The following is an 18,050-nucleotide window of genomic DNA, read 5'->3' on the forward strand; positions in this document are numbered from 1 at the left end:
AGCAGATCCTATAACATGGAGGCAAATAAATAAAGATATTTACTATTTCAGGATCCTAATCCAGCTGTTGTCAGGGCAGCCAGGAATCCTAAACTATGTGTTTAACTTTTAACTTTGCAAAACTTAAATCCCGATTGGCTGTTTGTTTCCAACAGGGACTCATAACATCACTTCTGTCATCCACACAAGTCAGAATGAGTTTTAAACAGTTTTTTATTAAGGCCTTTTCTTTGGAGCGTGATTGATTTATCAGCTTGTTAAATGTACACGCTGTACATCTGTCTATTGTCCTCGACTACAATGAATGAAATTCCCTGCAGCTTTAAAACAGCACTGCCTGTTTAACTGCCCTGTAGGAATTAGACAAACATGGAAAAAAAAGATGTCACCAAGAGGATTTGGGCAACGGCTCCTGCGCTTTGACCTTTTAGAGGCCAAAGGCATGGTCACCCTGTTGGGGGGAGGGCTGAGGGTCATCAGTAGGGCGTAGAGAGGTCACGCCTCAGGTCACACAAGTCTCAGAAAGATGCCCAGTGTGTGGCATGTCTTTGTGTGGATAGGTGAGATTTGGTTACCCTGGAGGTGCACGTACTTCAACCTTTCAATAGCGCTGCTAAGTGATTCAGGGAGTGACCTCATTTTGACTCGACGTATATGAGATACTGGGGAAAAAGGGCTGGTAACACAATTAGTGTGTGATTTAGTATCGCACGTCCAAAAAGCAAAGGAACTCGTGAAAAACTGAAATCTGGACTTTTTACTATTTCGTAATATGAGAATAAAGTCGTATTTCAACAAGTTAAAAGCTGTGATATAATGATAACCTTTTTGTAGGAGATCGGCAGAAAGAAGTATCTTTCTTTCTAGTGTTTCACTCTTTCTGGATCCAAAACCTTGAACCAATCTCCTTGTTTCTTGACAAACCACAAAACCTCTTTGAATACGACACAGATGTAACGATGACGTCACAGTCTTTCTTCAGAATAGACTTAGCCAGTCTTTTCAAAGTCCTGATGCTAATGATGACGTGAGCTGATCTGACAAAAGATTAAACATTTCTTTATTTGTTGAACTTAATCTCAAATATAATTTAAGCTCACGAGACGTAGAAATTTCGAAGTAAGACCTGAGATATCCTGACTTTTAGGTCTCACTATCATCCAAGCTGTATACTACATTTCCCATGATGCAACAGAATTTGGGGAAAACAGTTATGCTGATGAATAAACATTATTTATCCTCAATGATTATTTTCCCCCTGCTGCCTGTTCCACATCACTGAACCATCTGCCTCTTTGGATCAATTGAAAAAACGGTTCAGTGATTTCAAGATAAAACTGGAGCCATAAATCGGCGGCGATAAAAAAAACGGCACTGCTCCCCAGCGAGGTTCATGATAAGACCTTTGTCCGTTTGCGCTCATCAGGAATTCATAGATAGACTAATCCCTCCCCTTATAATAGTTTGGCGACTGTTTCCCCGCTGCCCCGGTCACTGTGGCGCTCACCCCAGTGTTTAGCATTCAGCTGCTACTGAAGATGTTAGCGTCCCGGTGAATGTGGCGATGAGCAGGAGCCACAAAGAGCACTAATCTGAACTGACCCCAGCGGATTGTTGCGCAGAGCTGAGGAAACTACGGCACAGATTAGGCTCCAGAAAGACAGAGATGGTGCGAGCAGAGATTAGTCATGTAAGCAAGGATCGTTTCCCCCCAGAGGACCACACACTGACAGTGTAGCCAATTCACCTTTGTCTCTAAGCCACCGTCGCTGTGGACTCGTTGGCCATTGTCTCTGAAATCCTGCAGCATTTCCCCAAAAAACCCGGACTCAAGCCCTTTGATTGGCACTTGTCAGGGCTGATAGAGAGGCTGACGTGTTGGGAAAGGCCTGAAAGGGAAATCCCCTCCCCATGAATAATAATTTGGTGAGGATTTTCCTTTTTACCCTGCCCCTCGGCCGTTCTGCCATTCTTCCAGGAGATAGAGGAGTGAAGGCTCTGGGTGGCATCAGTGAAAAGCCTCCGCATGCTTATTGTCCCGCTGATGCTCATCCCTTTCTCAAACACGCAAAGAAAGAGATACAAGTCCGACCTTCTTGCCGCTGCCTGGTGGACTGGAAGTTGGACCGTGCTGCAGTGTGTGTGTGTGTGTGTGTGTGTGTGAGAGTGTGTTTGTGTGTTATTGTCTTCGATGGCCTTTTCGAGGGGATTTGACTCGGCCGCTCGCAGCCAAATCCAGCTATCTGCAGAGTTCAGATGCTGCGGTTGGTATGGTAACGTGCTCTGTGTGTTTTTTAGATGGGCTCTTGTTTCCAGCTTGAACTGACCAGTAATCACTGGGCATTCACGGATTAGGCTGTGTTGGACGTTGGGATAGCAAGGTTTCAAAAGGGAGAAACCAAATCCTGAATAATTTAAGACGGAGGGTTAACTGAGATTTAAAGATTGTACGTTATATAAACAGTCTGGGCTTGGAGATTTTAACCAGTTCTTAATAGTCGATAAGCCGAGTCAGGCAGTACAAATATTATCATCATACTCTGAAGGTAGCTGCTTAAATGTGAGGATTTTACTTTGATTGTAATTTAAATATATATACATTCTGTGCAGAATATATAGATTAACAGGAATACAATAAATTATATCTATAACATATGAGATATTCATATCTTAATAAATGATTTATTGGAAATAAGGCCACAGAACTCCCAAACCCTGCCGCACTTACTACCAGAATATTAATTCATATACATTATTATGTTAATTAATATCTGTTCAACCTAAATAAATCTATTGAAATGTAATGTACAATTCAAAATTGTGGACTACACCAGACAGATATAAATCTATACCCTATGTAATCAGATGGTATCAGAATGTTAAAAGTAAAATAAACACAATTTTGTCCTGTCAATAAAAGTAATGATGCACCAAAATGTAGCCCTTTAGTCCGGTTATACCAGGGCTTCAAAAATATCTTCAAAACATAAATACATTGGATTCCTCAATTTAAACTTCACACATGAAAGATAGTTTTGGATTTTGCCCAATCACATTAATCGTGATGTCACTGTTGGTGTCCAGGACATTAGGTTTGTGTTGTATATGAAATCCCCCCCCCACAAAGGAATGATGAATTCTCTGCTCTAGAAGATGAATACATTTCCGGTGACATTGAAACTTGAGTAGGACACCGGGGGGGCTGATGGCGGCGGCGTGTGATTGTGTGCAGTGTGGTGGAAGACGGCCTGTCCAATGAGACATGTCTCCATCAATCTGTGCTGCTGACCTCTGCTCACTCACCGACAGGAGAAATGAATCCACGCCAGCGCGTTCAGACGGTTTGATGAATCTTCCGCCGGTCAAACTTTCACCTCCTAATGAATCCAAGCTTCACCAAATGTGTCACATGTAAATCATCGCTCAACACGAGCAACTCTCGCGTTTCAAAAGCAGGACGAAGAAAAGAGTCTGAATCTTTGGTGCAAACTGTTGCAGAAGACAAGCTGAGCTTCCATCACGCTGAAGCCTGCATTGACGACGCTCTTTGTCTCCGTGCTGCTGCAGCAAGAGGTGCATTCTGCGGCCTGTGTATTCAGAGATAATGAGACTCTTAATTGGCTGCTCAGTGACAGAATAGACGGAGATGGAGGTTTCAGGGAGAGCGTGCGTTCCTTAGTGAGGCTCTGAAAGGACTGAAGGGAGATGTGACTACAGCGTTTAGCAGAACAATGTGATGTGAATTGGTGTTTATTAAAGTAAAAGCACTGGTTTTAGAGCTTTGTGCCAAGTGGCTACTTCCACATGGACGCCAATGAATACAGATGTGTTTTTTCTCCCTGGGGACTGTGTTGATTATAGTGATTATATTGAAAAAGTTAGTCCCTGTACAAAATGGTAAATAACTACAGGCCTTATTTATGTTGCTCCATCTCTGCTTCAGGTTGCAGCTCTGTTGAAGGAGGCCCAACCGAGGAGGAGTCGGATTATCCAGGACGTGTTGGGTCCTCCGCCGAGTGGAGGAGCCCCGAGAGACTCGATCACAGAACCGCAGAGACGGAGGGAAAGATGGAGGAGAGGAGAACCAAGGTGCTGACCTTGCTTTCCAAACTGCAGGACGCTGCTCCCCAGCAGGGCGGACGCAGCAAAGCTTCCTCCAACTTCGAGGACTGTGAGTTTGCTATGAAATGAAATTGGGGATTATTGTGTAATTTATAGTTTGTACGGATATTTTCAGATTATTCAGAGTTGCTCGTTAAGATGAATAAATACGACAACACAAGGCCCTATAGTTGAAAATGGTACTTAACTGTTTGAAATCAAGAGTTCTTTCCCAGGCTGAAGTTTCCACCTCTCTTCTTCACTTCCTCACACAAAAGAGAATGTGGGGGAAAACACAAACACACAAACACATTTACCAAACACTCGATGACGGCACTTGATTTGTTTTGAATTGTGTTTTTTTTTGCAAAACAGGACTTTAGCCAGGAGTTCTCCAGTTTCCCTCAAGTGCCTAATTTCTGGCATCCCAGCCTTTGTGCGAGCACTGGGGCCGGTGGGTCCCACAATACACGTCCCACACCTAAGGTCAAGGCTGAGGGGGCCGGCCCTCAGCAGGGGTCAGTCAGGTCAGAGTTCTCCTGTGAGGGCTGGCTCACATGAATGGGGCTGATTGGACAGGTTTGTTCAGACGGTAATCAGGAGGGATGAAGAACCCTGCAGCTGGCTGCACTGTTCTGCTGCAAGGTTATTACCGACGAGACGCTTTTGTGTTGGTACAGGAGTCTGGACTGTGTGTGTATGTGTGTGTGTGTGTCCTTGTACTTTAATGTTTGTGAGGGACTGCTTCTTTAAGGAGATGTTCTTAAATGAACACGTGAAACCAACATGACGGGGCCAAAGAGATCGTTCAGGGAAATGTCGCTGCAACTTTATTTTTTGTCGATTCAATCTTTCAGTTCTTTAATTGTTATTTCTGCTTGTTTTTTACGCAACAACTTTCTGTTAAAGCGATAAATGTCCACTGTTCACTTCCTGCTCGGCACCAAACAGCAGACAGACGCCGCAACACATCAGGTGGTGAACACTCGTTGAGGAATTTAACAACCGAAGAATCGTACATTTCCTTTAGGAGGTGGTGGAGACCAAAAACAGAGATAAAAGAGAGAGAATACTGGAATTAATGTTAAACTACTGCAGCCGTTGTTCAGAAAATATGACGCAGGCTCGTTATTGAGATATGAATTAGGTTTCAGATAAAGATGAGGTTCATTGTTTGTAGTTTTTTTTACGTGTTTGCTCATCAAAAGGTTTTTCTGCTCCCTCGTGTTTATAGTAAACAAGACCCACTTGTTGTGTAAAATGCTTTCAGTGACAGAAATGTGGCAAAATTACTATAAGTGCCACAGTCCATTAACATTAATTCTTTTAAAACATAAATTGCGATAAATCTTAATAAATATCTGATCACTGATTTTACCTTTACTAATGTGGAATTAATGTATATTTTCCCTTTTTATGCATTTTGACACATATTCTCATCCGTAATCAGTTTCCTTATTGTTTAAAGAACGTTGAGTTTTTGGTTAAAGTTTAGTGTTAAACTATCGGAGGATGTTTATTACACTGGAAGTGAAAATGATATGTTGTGTGACTGGGGTTTGTGTTTGTGGGTGGGGTGTGTTTACAGTGTGTCCTGGTACAATCTGTCACTTTACACTCCTGAGTGTTTCGCCAGGGTCCTTTTGTTGGGTGTGTGTGCATGTGCCTGTGCACGTGTGTGTTTGTGTGTGTGTGTGCATGTGCCTGTGCACGTGTGTGTTTGTGTGTGTGTGTGTGTGTGTGTGTGTGTGTGTGTGTGTTTGTGTGTGTGTGTGTGTGTGTGTGTGTTGCCTACTTTTCGTCCACTCGTAACACTTGTAACTGTGGCTCCTCATTAGGCTCTGAAAAGGACTAACTGGTCATAATTGTCTCTTTCCAGGCCAACGCTGACCACTTGCCAAAGGATTCCCAAAATACACCCTCCACTCGCCCCCTCACACAGACACACACAGACACACACACACACACACGCCTAACGTCCTCTGCCACCCATCGCCCATTCAACTCTGTGACCCACCAAGTTGTCATCGCTGTTGTGTTGCTCGTGTTTGGAGTCTCACTCCAGAGACGAGCACAGACAATAACAGCAGATAAAACCGAATCTACGTTATGGAGATGACCATTTTTCATAGATAATAACAACTTCATGAATTTTATGGCACAGAAACAATATTTCTCATCTGCAGGAATGTTTCTCCTTTGTCTCACATTCAGGAATATTATTTTGAGAGGTGGAAAGCGTTTGTTATTATTTGTTAAACACGAGTATTAACTTAAAAAGATGTACTTGTTATATTTAGTTTGACCTCGACCCATCAGTTTTATAGGATTTCCTGTTTATTTCACCTTCAGCTCCGTTAGTCTCCTCCTGAGGTCGGTTCAGACCGAACAGACTGTGAGAGCGTGGAGAGCCGGAGCCACACTGATGTCAAGAAGCTGTGGTTTCCTTTGTGTTGCCATGGAGCAGCGGCTTAGCTCCTGTTAACCAGTGACCGAGCGTGGTGTCGGGGACTCTGTGGGCGGAGGTCTCTGAAGAATGTCAGTGTTGATGTGGAACACCTGTCGGCCTCGAAGCCGGCGTCGCTCTGACCCCGCCCCACCATCACCGGCGGCGTACGTGACCGTCTCCTGCCCGTGGGCGGAGATCGAGCCCTAACTGTTTTCACAAAAAACTCCCAAATAAACAAGAAAGACCAGTTGCTTCAAAGAGACGAGGCTAAAGCGAGAGGTGTTTACGAATGTGTGTGTGTTTGTGGAGCCGGCTGTGTGTAGCGTGTGTGTGTTCAGGTACGGTGCCTTTATGCAACCCCCTGTTTGCTCAGCCTTTGGTGTGGAATACCTCTATGTATTTACCATCGGTCCAGAATGATTAGGCAAACAAACAGCGCGCCTATTGATGAGCATCAGTGTGCAATATGCCCGTTGTGTTCAGGACGGAGGAAAAAGGGGAAGGGGAGACGGCAAAGTCAATCTGTCAGAGAGTCTATTATACGGTGTCCAAACAGAGGGAGCGCTCCACAAAGGCCTTATTAATGGCACAATGTCAAGGAGCGGCAGGGCAATAGGAGCAGATGATTTGGCTTTGTGTGGTTATCTCCAGAGATCTGGTCCTGCAGTACGGCAGATGATTTGGCCTCTGTGGGCGTATCGGTGTGGATCTGCAGCAGAAGCTGATTGGGGCGTACGCATGTGTGAGTGTGTGTAAGTTGTGGTTTGTGGTGAGGCCGGTGGCGTGCAGCCAGAGACAGGAGTGTGGCCGCTACGTGTGTCTTTGTTTGTTTTCCTGCCAGAGCTTTAACCCCCTCCCCTCAAAACACACACACACACACACACACTTGTCAGGCTCTCAGGAGAAATTGACGGGGAGGAGTCGTGTTTTCATGGAGCGACAACAGCGCCTGCAGGAGAATGCTGCCAAATGCTGTCAACCTCCTTTCCGTTGTGGCGCCCCGGCACACGCTGCGGAGCGCGACCCTTTTTGGCTGCAACACAACAACAGAGGCTTTAACTATAAATGTGAAAAATAGTCAAAATGATTCGGAAAAAAACGCAGAACCATAAAAATGAAGCCAAAACATCCCGGACACATGCAGCTGCTGCTTGAACCACACTTGGCCCAGTTAGATGATACAAGGTTTTGACCCAGTTTGTTTTTTTTACTGCGCTGGTGCAACTCTGTGAATATCATTCATACTGTAAAACCTCAGTGTTTACTTTTTCATAAATAACTCCAACCCACTCAAACAGCAAGTTTCTCATCAGCTTCCGAGCTTTTTACCTGAAGAAGTAACTGAATTATACTTTTTATGAAGCTCTAACCACACGTAGTTTGCTCCTCGTGTGCACGTGTGACTCATTCATCAATCAGAGAACCGATGTCCTCCTCTGCACCTCCTGCAGGTCGCACTGTTATCGGATCAGATTTCCATCTCCACCTTTGATACGGAGCCTTCACACACAGCGAGCGGCGACACCTCATTCTGCACCGTTGTGTAACGACACGCTCGGGCCTCACGCCTCCTTATCTCACAGCTCGCTATATTTTGCACCTTTGTCTAATTGCGTCGAAGCAGTTTCATAATCAAGAGCTTCAAACCAAAACATCCCATAGACCTATTTCTCATAGACTCCATGCAGGTTAAGGGATTCGGCAGTTAGAGTTGAGTTCATACACTGTTTATCCTTGTGTGTGTATGTGTTTGTGTGTGTGTCTGCTCTACATTCGTGCTCTTAATCACATATTTTTGTGCGGTATATGTGGGACAAGTTGCACTCTGACATTCCCCTGCTTCTGAAAAGGGGGTCACCTACTCTCGGCGGCTGAATGTGACCTTTGTTAAAGGGAATTATGGGACATTTTTAATAGTGCCGATGGTGAGCAGAAACAAAAGTCTGGGATTAAGCGGGAAAGAGAGAAACAAACACGTTAAAAAAGTACAATAGACCCCTCTATGTGTGAGTGTGTATGTGTGTGTGTCTGACAATGGAAGTTATAGAGGTGTTTTATGTGAAATTTTGTTTATTAGGAAAGTTAAGGCACAAAACTGGTAAGTTGGACTGGATGTGATTTAAACATTTTCAATAATAAATAAAAAACATTTGCTTAGTTTCAGTGCAGATAACAAAGGAATATAAGCAATTTTACTTTTTTACTTGTACTTTATACGAAAACTTTTTTATTAAAAAAGAATCTGAACCTTTCAAATGTGAAATGCCAGAGACTGTCTGAAGTCTCTCAACAAGTGAAGCAAAGCCGACACAACGAGGGCTCGTGTGTATTAAAGGGATTCGAGGGTCTGAGGTCTAGAAAGTCAAAGTTTCAGCTGAGCCTCAGTAGAAGCTGAGTGCTGAGGTGGAGAAGTTTGTGTGCGGATGTTGGAATTTAAGTGATACTGCTTTCAGAATTTGTATTAATCAAATAACATGATAATGATAATATGATGAAAATAATTATAACAAATATTGTCATTTCAAATCAAGACCCACTGAGAAAACACTGTTATGGCAGAAAATAGGAATTTTGACAAAACATACTTTTATACACAAGTGTCAGCGTTGATCCATAAGATTTTCTGTAAAACTTTTTGATTCAAAAGAAGCCAAACTTTGAGAACTTCCAGCATCTCCACCAGAAGCTCTTCACACTGTACTCTGTGTAGAAGTGGGTGTGGTTTGAACATAGTGCTGCAGATGCTACACCTGGGTTTCTACAACAAGATAATACTGTTTTGACACCTTGTTTCGAGAAACACATAAAAAAACTTTAATTTGACAGAATCTGAATTTCGTGTTTTAATGGTTCTAAAATTGAAATTAAACAAGTTATGTTTAAATTAAATTAGATTAAATGAACAAAAGGTTCAGGTTATAGTCAACAGCAAAAAGCAGTGAGGTCTGAGATGCAGCCCCGCGCTGCAGAGGGAAATAAATCAGACACAGATGAGTTCCAATAGTTGTCAGACGAGCAGTCAGCTGTGTTTTTCATCTGTCAGCTGCAGACATTGGAAATTGACGTCCAAGTGTGTGTTAAATGAGTTGTGACCCGCGGCTGTTTGCAGCCTGCAGACCGGTGCGCGAGCGGTGACTCCGCGAGAGAAAAGGAACAAAACAGAAAAACAAACCCGGTGAAAGAGTGAACCTCCCTGCTCATCATCATCACCATGGCCCCATTCTTCCTCTCTCAATTGCAACTGAATCGCCTCGGTCTCATTACAGATTACGGCCTGAACAGAGTGACTCTCCCCTTTCTCTCGCCTTTCTCCACAAAGTCCCTCTGTTGATTAACATTTTCTGCTAGGCTTCACACCAAAAGCACAACCTGTGCGCTTTAAAGGCAGCCTGGAAAAAAAAGCCATCAAGCGCTGGAGTGGAATCAGATAAGGCTATCAGGCAGGAGGCTTTACTGCCTGGGCTTTGTCCCGCTCCTCCACCCGCCCCTGCTTCCTCCCTCAATCTCTCACTCCACTGCACCTTTTGTCCGTCTGATTCCCTGACGGAGCTCCCCTCAGCCAGGGACCCCCCGACCCCCTCCAGCACCACTGCACTGAGTGTGTGTTCGTGTGTGTCTGTGTGTGTGTGTGTTTGTGTGTTGTGCTCTGCAGCAGAGGATAAGAAGGAATAAGGCGATGCTCAGGGCTGATGTTGGGGTTGAACCCCCCCTCCTCATCTCTGATTCACTGAGCGACATTTTCTCTGCACAGCTTCTCCTAACCTCACTAGGTTTCCAATATATGAAACATTATGAAAGTATTTTTAAACGATTTTATATCCTCAAACTAATCATTTCACCTTTTTTACGGCTGATATTTGTCTTATTGTTAGAGTGCATTAAATCAAGCTGCATCACACACACTCATAGATATCTGTCCTCTGATTGTTTACATCTAAATCTGTAAATCAATCCCTGGGAAATTAGCTAAAATATATAAAACAAACTCCCCCATCTTGCAATGTCAATGAGAATGATTTGACAAACTCCTGGACCTGCCTCTTTGTGCAGATCCAGACAGGAAATCCAAAGGGTTCTTTCTTTGACTGCATGTAAATCCTGTGTGAGGGTTTTAATCAGCCAATAGTTAAAGTATTTGAGTAAATGAACTGAGTTGCATTCTAACACTGGTTGAAGATAATCCAGGTGAAGTTGTACCAAAGTACTTTAATGCTACATTTACATTAATTACCACAGTCAAAGTATTCATGTATCTGCTCATTATAAGTAAGAATCATGTAATTTTTTAATTTATACTTATTATGGGACATGTGCAGCATCTGCAATTGACACAAATACACACCAAGCCCTTGGTTTTACCCAGTGTTAGAGTAATTTTCATATAAAGAGGTTTTTCTACCCACCGCTGGGTTAAAGTAAAAGTCTCATGCGCTCCTGATGGATTTGAAACGTCCCCACAGATACACCTGTGTGGTTCTCATCAGCAAATCCACCGGGAGACATTTAAAAATAGTTGCCTCAGTGTTTCTGGTGTTTCAGGTCAAACAGCTAATTCTGCTCCAGATGGTCCCTGAAGCTCGGGCCTGGGCCGGTGTTGTCCTACACCGGCCAAGCTGCCGTTCACTCTCAACAGATTGACCGGTGCACTGCGTGAACGTGTGTGTGAGTGTGTGTTTGTGTGCGTGTGTGTGTGTCTCTTTTGAACAGTGAAGAACTCTAAACCCCGAGCGGCGGCTGCATGTGGGACTCCGGCTCCTCGTCCTGCAGCTTCTCCTCGTCGCAGACATTTGCAAACAGATGCATGAAGCCGGCCCGACTGGGGTTTATTTTTTTGATCAATCAAGCTTTAACAAGTCAAGTTGACTAGATACGAATGTCGCGTTTTGCATGTGAAAGGCCGAGGCTGTGGAAGGCCTGGTTTTGATTAGGCCTAAGCTGATAAATGGCAGATTCAAACAGGCCCCCTGCTACTGCGGAGAAACCCCAGAGGTCCAGGGGTTTAAATCCAGACCGATATCAACTCTGTTGCTCCTCTTTCTTCTCCACAGCAATGAATAGATCCATTATTCCGTAGACTCATTCTCATCTCCTAAATTGAAGTGGCAGCAGCTTAAAAGCCCCGGTTTTCTACCCCCCGCCCTCCTTTTCCTTTTAGTCCCCCAGATTTGCTTACTGAAATATTCATGGGTGTGGTTCACATCAGTTTGAGCCCCTCATGTGATCATCAGTTTTATATTGTGGGACTTTTCCTATCATTACTGTAAAGTCAAAGAACATGATCAGCTGTTTCTTATTGTGAGCACCAGTTAAGTTTTTTTATTTAAAGGAGATTAAAAGTCGTCTTTGAGAAATAATGAACATCTTTACTTTCTGTGGCTTTTTTGCGCAATTACAAGAAAATGTTTTGAATATTAAAAAAACAATGGAACAATGATGAAGCATCTTAACATGTATTTTTCTGTCTGACTAACTTTCTAAATTCAGTTTTCTTACACATAAAAGCAGTAAATCCTGTTGGTTCAAAGGCAGGAAACAAATAATCTTCGGTATCTTTCCTGCAAAAAAATCCTCAAACAATTATTGTTGGGTTTGTTGATCGACGTCTGACGCTAAAGGAGAGAAATATGGTTCTACTCTTCACACAGAGCGGCTTCATGTTAATGAAATCACTGTCTGACACGATGTTACATGTAAGTGTTGTTATTGTGAAGTCAGGTTCTCTCTTCTCTCGTCTTTCAAGTCGACTTCTTGGCAAAGTATTGTATCTTCAGTCAGGAGAAACTCGAGGACTACAAAAGAGCTTTTGATGAAGTAAGTGAAAGTGGATTTAAACCCTCTATGTTTGAATGTAGCCCAAAAGTTGATGCGCCGATAACCGACATGATGATGATGATGATGATGATGATGATGATGATGATGATGATGATGATGATGATGATGATGATGATGATGATGATGATGATGATGATGATGATGATGATGATGATGATGATGATGATGATGATGATGATGATGATGGTGATGGGGATGGTGATAAAGATGAAGATGATGATGATGGGGATGGTGATGAAAATGTCACTGGTGTCTCTTTGCAGGAGGACGGTGACGGTGACGGCTACATCTCCTCTGTTCAGGCTCTTCTTGCTCTTAAACACGTCATCCCTTCAGAAATGCTGTCGGATGAAGAAGAGATCTACGTCTGCAGGGTCAGCACACACACGTACAAATACACACACACACTTACAAATGTACACTTGTGCACAAATACGCCACAGTCACAATGTTGATTGTCCAACGTCTTTAGATCCTGGAGATGGTGGACTTCAGAATGACAGATGGGCTCGTGGACCTGAGGCTCTTTTCCGTCATTGCGAGCCTGGCGCAGAAAATAGCCACCATGGAGTAAGTGACCATCAGCAGACACGCTCCTCCCTTCTCAACGCCGCTGGAGGAGGAGTCGCTGACCTCCCATAAATAAGCACAAGAGTGTGTACGCAAGTTTGTTCCAGCGATTTTGTCGTGGTGTGTGGGGCGCCGTTTGATCCTCGTCTCCTCGAGTCTTCAAAGACTTTATGAGACTTCAGAGGTCAAAGTTAGGAGTTGAGACGCGATTATGGCATGTGCACAGAATCTGTGACAAGATAATCAACATCTTTTCAGTCATTTAATGAGCAAAACCTTCTCTGGTTTCAGCTTCTCACACAAATGAGGATTTGCTCATTTTCTTTAAATTGAATATAATTGTTTTTAAGTCCCTCACCATGGGATATATACGGGTTTTCTCTTTGAAATATGGTTTGTGAGGCCCAGAGCTGCAATGACAGTTGATTCTTGATAAGCAATCGAAAAAATGTTTTTTTTCAGAAAAGAACATCATAAATATGCCGGTTCCAGATTTTAACATGAGGATTTGATTATTTCATGATAGTAAAGTGATTATGATTAGTCTAGGACATATGAAGATGTTGTTTTGTACGATGGGGAATTACAACAAGAATTTCTCAGAATTTTGGACAAAAAGATCAGTGGATAATGAAAATAATTCCGCCGCAGCCCTTGATTGAACCCTGTGCCGAAAACCATCACTTCGACTTGAACTCGGCCTCGGCGATCTTGTGTCTCTGCATTATTAAACCCCATATGCTGCAGATTCCCACACACAGCGCTTTTTTTTCTCTGCCCTGGGGTTTATAGCTTCCTGCAGGCAGGAGTGTGTGGAGCCAAGCCTACTCCGGAGGTCCCAGAGGGTCAAGGCCTGCTCCCAAGCCCTTGCCTCGCAGTGAGAGCTCCCTCTCAGCGAGGACAGGGCCAGGGTCATGGGTCCTCTGATTTACGGCCAGCCCTTTGTGCCGTGTGTTAGAGGAGGCCTGTGGACCGGCGGCCTCGCTGGCACAGAACGACCAGGGTGTCTGCTCTGTATAGAGGCAATTATAGTAATGATAATGAATGTCCATATTAAACCCCTTTTCACAGAACTCCTTTTTCCAATTTAAATAATAAGGAGAGAGCAGATCAGCGTCCATAAAGCTGCCTCCTAAACAAGGAGAAAACAAAAGCATCCTTCTGTCATCTCATCCCAACTGGACTAAACTGATCCTCTTACCTGTTTCACTTAATCCTGTTGTCTCTAATCCCAGATTAAAAACGAGCTGCAACAGTAGTTACACAATCAGCCAATCTGATCACTGAGGGCTTTGAAATCTGAGAAGGTGTAGCCCACACTTATATATATTTATTAATATATATATATTTTGCAGTGTATCGCACTCTTCCCCCTTCTCACTTTTCTTTTCCACTTCCCTCTCATCTCTCGGCCCCTGTGCTGCTTCGGCCCATGACTCAGCCCATCTGTCCCTGCAGCATTGTGCTCCCCCGACAAGTCCACCTCACACAGCGCCACATTCCCTCGGGGCGAGTCACATGACCTGCCAAGAAGTGCATCGCCATGCAGGATTCCCAGACACTGCTACTGTCACTCTGGCCCTGCCTGTCGGATTTGTGAGCGTGCACGCAGAGCGCTGAGGGTCACCGCGTGTGTCCTCGTCCCTGGAAGGTTCCCTGGGCTGAGTCGGCGTGCATAGGGGACATGAGACGTCCGGACCTGGACTCGCTACCCGCCGCGTAAACTGTCTGACAAAGCAAGTCCCTCCTCCTCTACAGTTTCCTTTTACCCGCTCAAAAATATCCCGAAAACAACTCTCAATTCCGTCAAATCAAACTAGGTCAGGGTGTGTTTGCGCCCCCTGCCTCACTGTGTACCAGCTCCCCCGCTGAGCAGACCGCCAAAATGCTGGGCATTACGTAAGTGAGAAGTCTGCTGTGGTGGTGGCAGCGGGGTGCCGGTGCAGCGCCGACAAAAGAAAATGGGTTATGCTGCTATTATCCTCCCCGCAGTCCATCACTGGTCCCCCAGCCCCTCGTTTAGGCTAGCCATTATCACGCCAGTGTCCTTAGCGCGACAGCGTTTGGACTCTTTTACCGCAAACCAAGTGCAATTAATGATCATTAGCTGCCCTGTCTCGCTTCATCCCCATCAAGCCCCGGCCTGCACTGTGGTTGGCAAACGAGGGCCAATCACAGCGCTGCGAGCACTCAAGCATGCGCTGCACTCGATGGCCTAGCGCTCGGCCATTCTTCGCTCTAACAGGCCATTGAGCGCTCGGTGAGGAGGGGCTCATTAACACCGGGCGCTCGTTAGGGACGGGACGACTGTCGCTGTGCCACACGCTGGACAGGAGAGCTCTGTCCCAACATAATCGCTCGACTCTCCCTCTAATTATCGGAGTGGACCTAGATTTTGTTTGCAAGCGGTCACATTGCACCAGAGTGTGCTCCGGTTGCTTGTTGCCCTCCCTAAACCTCGGCACGAAGCCCCTGTCACCCTGCTCACCCTTCTCCCCCGCAAACCCCTCCCCCCCCCCCACCTAGCACCACACCCACTGTCCCAAAACCAGAGCAGCTTTATCCGTTACTGTGGCGGGATGTCCCCGTGTACCCACGCATTGTTTGGCAGCCAGGCCACGGTGAGCAACCACAATGGGCTCAGAACACTTTACCATCACATCGCCGCAAACACACAACATCGCACGGCACAGACCCGCCAAAAATCACCCGCCACGACCACCAGATTGTTCCAACGCTGCCAACCACTGCAGCCAAAGTTCACGCTGACCCTCCTGTGTTCGAACTGAGTCTAGACCAATGAATGAAATTGATTATTTTTTATTTGGATTTTACAACAACCCCCGACAGACGAAGCCTGTTTCAGGGTTCGCTCCTCTGACTTGATATTTAAAGATCATTTCATCGGTCACTGAGTTCGACTACAAGTGGTTTAATGTCGTCTGGCTCTGAACTGAAAGTCGAGAGTAAGAAGTTTCCGGTTCCGGAAGTAAAATTCTCATTCATTTCCTCCATTGACATTTAAATAAGAGTTTGAAGCCTTGAACCAGGTCGACCAGCGACGAGATGAATCGTTTTTAACCTCACTGTTGAGCTCTATTCACAAGACAGGAGAGATTTAATGAGAGAAGCTGCTCAGCTGCTGAGGATTTGACCTGTGCTGTCCTGAGTTGAACTACTCTGGACTTGTCTCTTCTAAACTTTATGAAAACACAAAACTAAATCTAGTGGATTTACGTCTTTTACAACTTCTGTTCTCTTACTTTAGATTTTCCTGTTTTCTCACAGTGAGTTCATGCGGTCGCTCATCGGCAGTATGGACTTTCGCTCTCTTGAAGTGAGGCTCTTCAAAGCAAAGGTAACGTCGAGTCATGTTTCTCAGACTCTTCTAAACCTCTGTCGGCTTACGCTGCATTTTGCAATGAAAACCTCGGCACCACATGTCTATACTGAATTTGTTTTCACATGGTGCATTTGATTACTTCCAGGCAACGTCAGATTAACTTTCACATCAGTCACTTTCATGCCACTAACACCACCTCTGCCTTCTTTTCATGGCTCTGTGGGTATAATTATAATGAAATAAATACTGGTAAACACTTTGAAGAGCAATTCCAAAGCATGCTTTGTAAAGCTAGCTTTTTTTTTTGAAGGAGAGGCACTCGGCCCTCATGCATAGAAATGAGGAAAGCAAGCCATAGAGAAGAAGAGAGGGGTGCTTTTCCCTTTTCATAGATTAGCACGGCCCTAATCTCATTAAAGTGCCCAGCAGTGAACATGCCGTCCACTCCGCCCAGCTCTGTAATCAGCCCGGGACACACGGCTCATCTGAGCTGGACCGGGACTGGCCGGCCAGCTGGTCGCTCACAGGCCGGCCCGGCCCTCATTCATACGAGGAAGTGGTGAGCCTCTGAAAGGCAGGAGGAACATGAAAGCCTGTGGCCATGGGTGTTGAAACTGAGCCGCTGGCCAGGTAGAGGAGGCTGTGTAATTATAGAGCCGTTAGGGATAGGGTTGTTAACTGGAGAGGTTGGCAGGGGGAATGGGCTAATTGCCAGAGGGATTATTTCCACCGCCGCCCCCGCCGCCGCCGCCCTCCTCCCCCAACAATTATTACCTTGACTGCATTAACGGTGCAAACAGGTGCACTCAAACAAGACTAGAAACAGGCCGTGGTAATCTGAGGCTACCCTGAAGAGCAAACACACAAAAACACAGCCATACTCACATGAGCACACACCCACACACCCACACAACTCAAGTCTAAAGCCAGTTTTATCATTTTTTGGATGTATTTCTTCTCTATTATGATGATGACCGGAGCAGCGGCTGTTCCTCTTCCTCCTGGAGGAGCCGCGAGGAGACGACGGAGCTCAGCAGGGCTTCATCAGCGCAGAGCAGCTGCTTCTGGAGCTGAAGGCCGGCGGCATCCATCTCGAGCAGGAGCCGGCCATCACACTGCAGCTGCAGCACTTTCCACCTCTGGACCTGCTGGACTTTCTGGCCTACCTGCCGCTCTTCATGCTCATTCACAACTCGGTCATCTCCAACCCTCTGGACGACTCCAGCCACCTCTGACCCCAGTCACTGGGTATCGTTTTTTTGCGATACGAGGCTCAGGTATCAGCACCATCTCCATCACACACACTACTGACAGAAATGATATAGACTCGTATAGGTAGGTTCGTATAGAAACGACGGTGCACAGGAAACAGACAAGCTCAGATTCAGTCACACCAGCATTTACAGTGTGTTTAAGGAGAACTCACACATACAGAGGCTCTGATGGAAACACTGCTCATTCACTTTGAGAGCCGGAGCCATATTGACGTTCCTTTACTGTTCTTTGCTCGCGTTTTGTGAAGCAGAAGATGAGCAGAGTTCAACTGTTCAAGCGGCAGCTGCAGGTGTCAGCCAATCAAATCATGTAAATGTAAATACAGGTCCTGCCTGACATCACACGTTAGAATGAGTTTGGATACAGGAGGCACAGAGGTGAACCTGGTGTGTGTTCATGTGTTCTCGTATTTCCTGTGTACTTCCATGTCCCTTCCATCGACTAGTCCTGACAGGAAACAGTCACGTTAACAGCAACTTA

The 18,050-nt window shown here is 45.1% G+C and overlaps 1 protein-coding gene across 4 annotated transcripts in view; it reads left to right on the forward strand.

The window, feature by feature from the left end:
* LOC132999475 (histone-lysine N-methyltransferase 2D) overlaps positions 1 to 18,050 on the forward strand; it is a 56,890-nt gene that overhangs the window by 37,439 nt on the left and 1,401 nt on the right. For all 4 annotated transcript variants that reach the window (XM_061069160.1, XM_061069177.1, XM_061069168.1 and 1 more), the window contains exons 11-16: positions 3,944 to 4,171; positions 12,291 to 12,361; positions 12,646 to 12,756; positions 12,855 to 12,952; positions 16,241 to 16,310; positions 17,279 to 17,572. In XM_061069160.1, coding sequence (XP_060925143.1) covers positions 3,944 to 4,171; positions 12,291 to 12,361; positions 12,646 to 12,756; positions 12,855 to 12,952; positions 16,241 to 16,310; positions 17,279 to 17,530 — 830 coding nt within the window. In that variant the 3' untranslated portion in view covers positions 17,531 to 17,572. The remainder of the gene's footprint in view (positions 1 to 3,943; positions 4,172 to 12,290; positions 12,362 to 12,645; positions 12,757 to 12,854; positions 12,953 to 16,240; positions 16,311 to 17,278; positions 17,573 to 18,050) is intronic.

This window comes from Limanda limanda, chromosome 1 (genome assembly GCF_963576545.1).
Source record: "Limanda limanda chromosome 1, fLimLim1.1, whole genome shotgun sequence".
Classification (NCBI taxonomy): Eukaryota; Metazoa; Chordata; class Actinopteri; order Pleuronectiformes; family Pleuronectidae; genus Limanda; species Limanda limanda.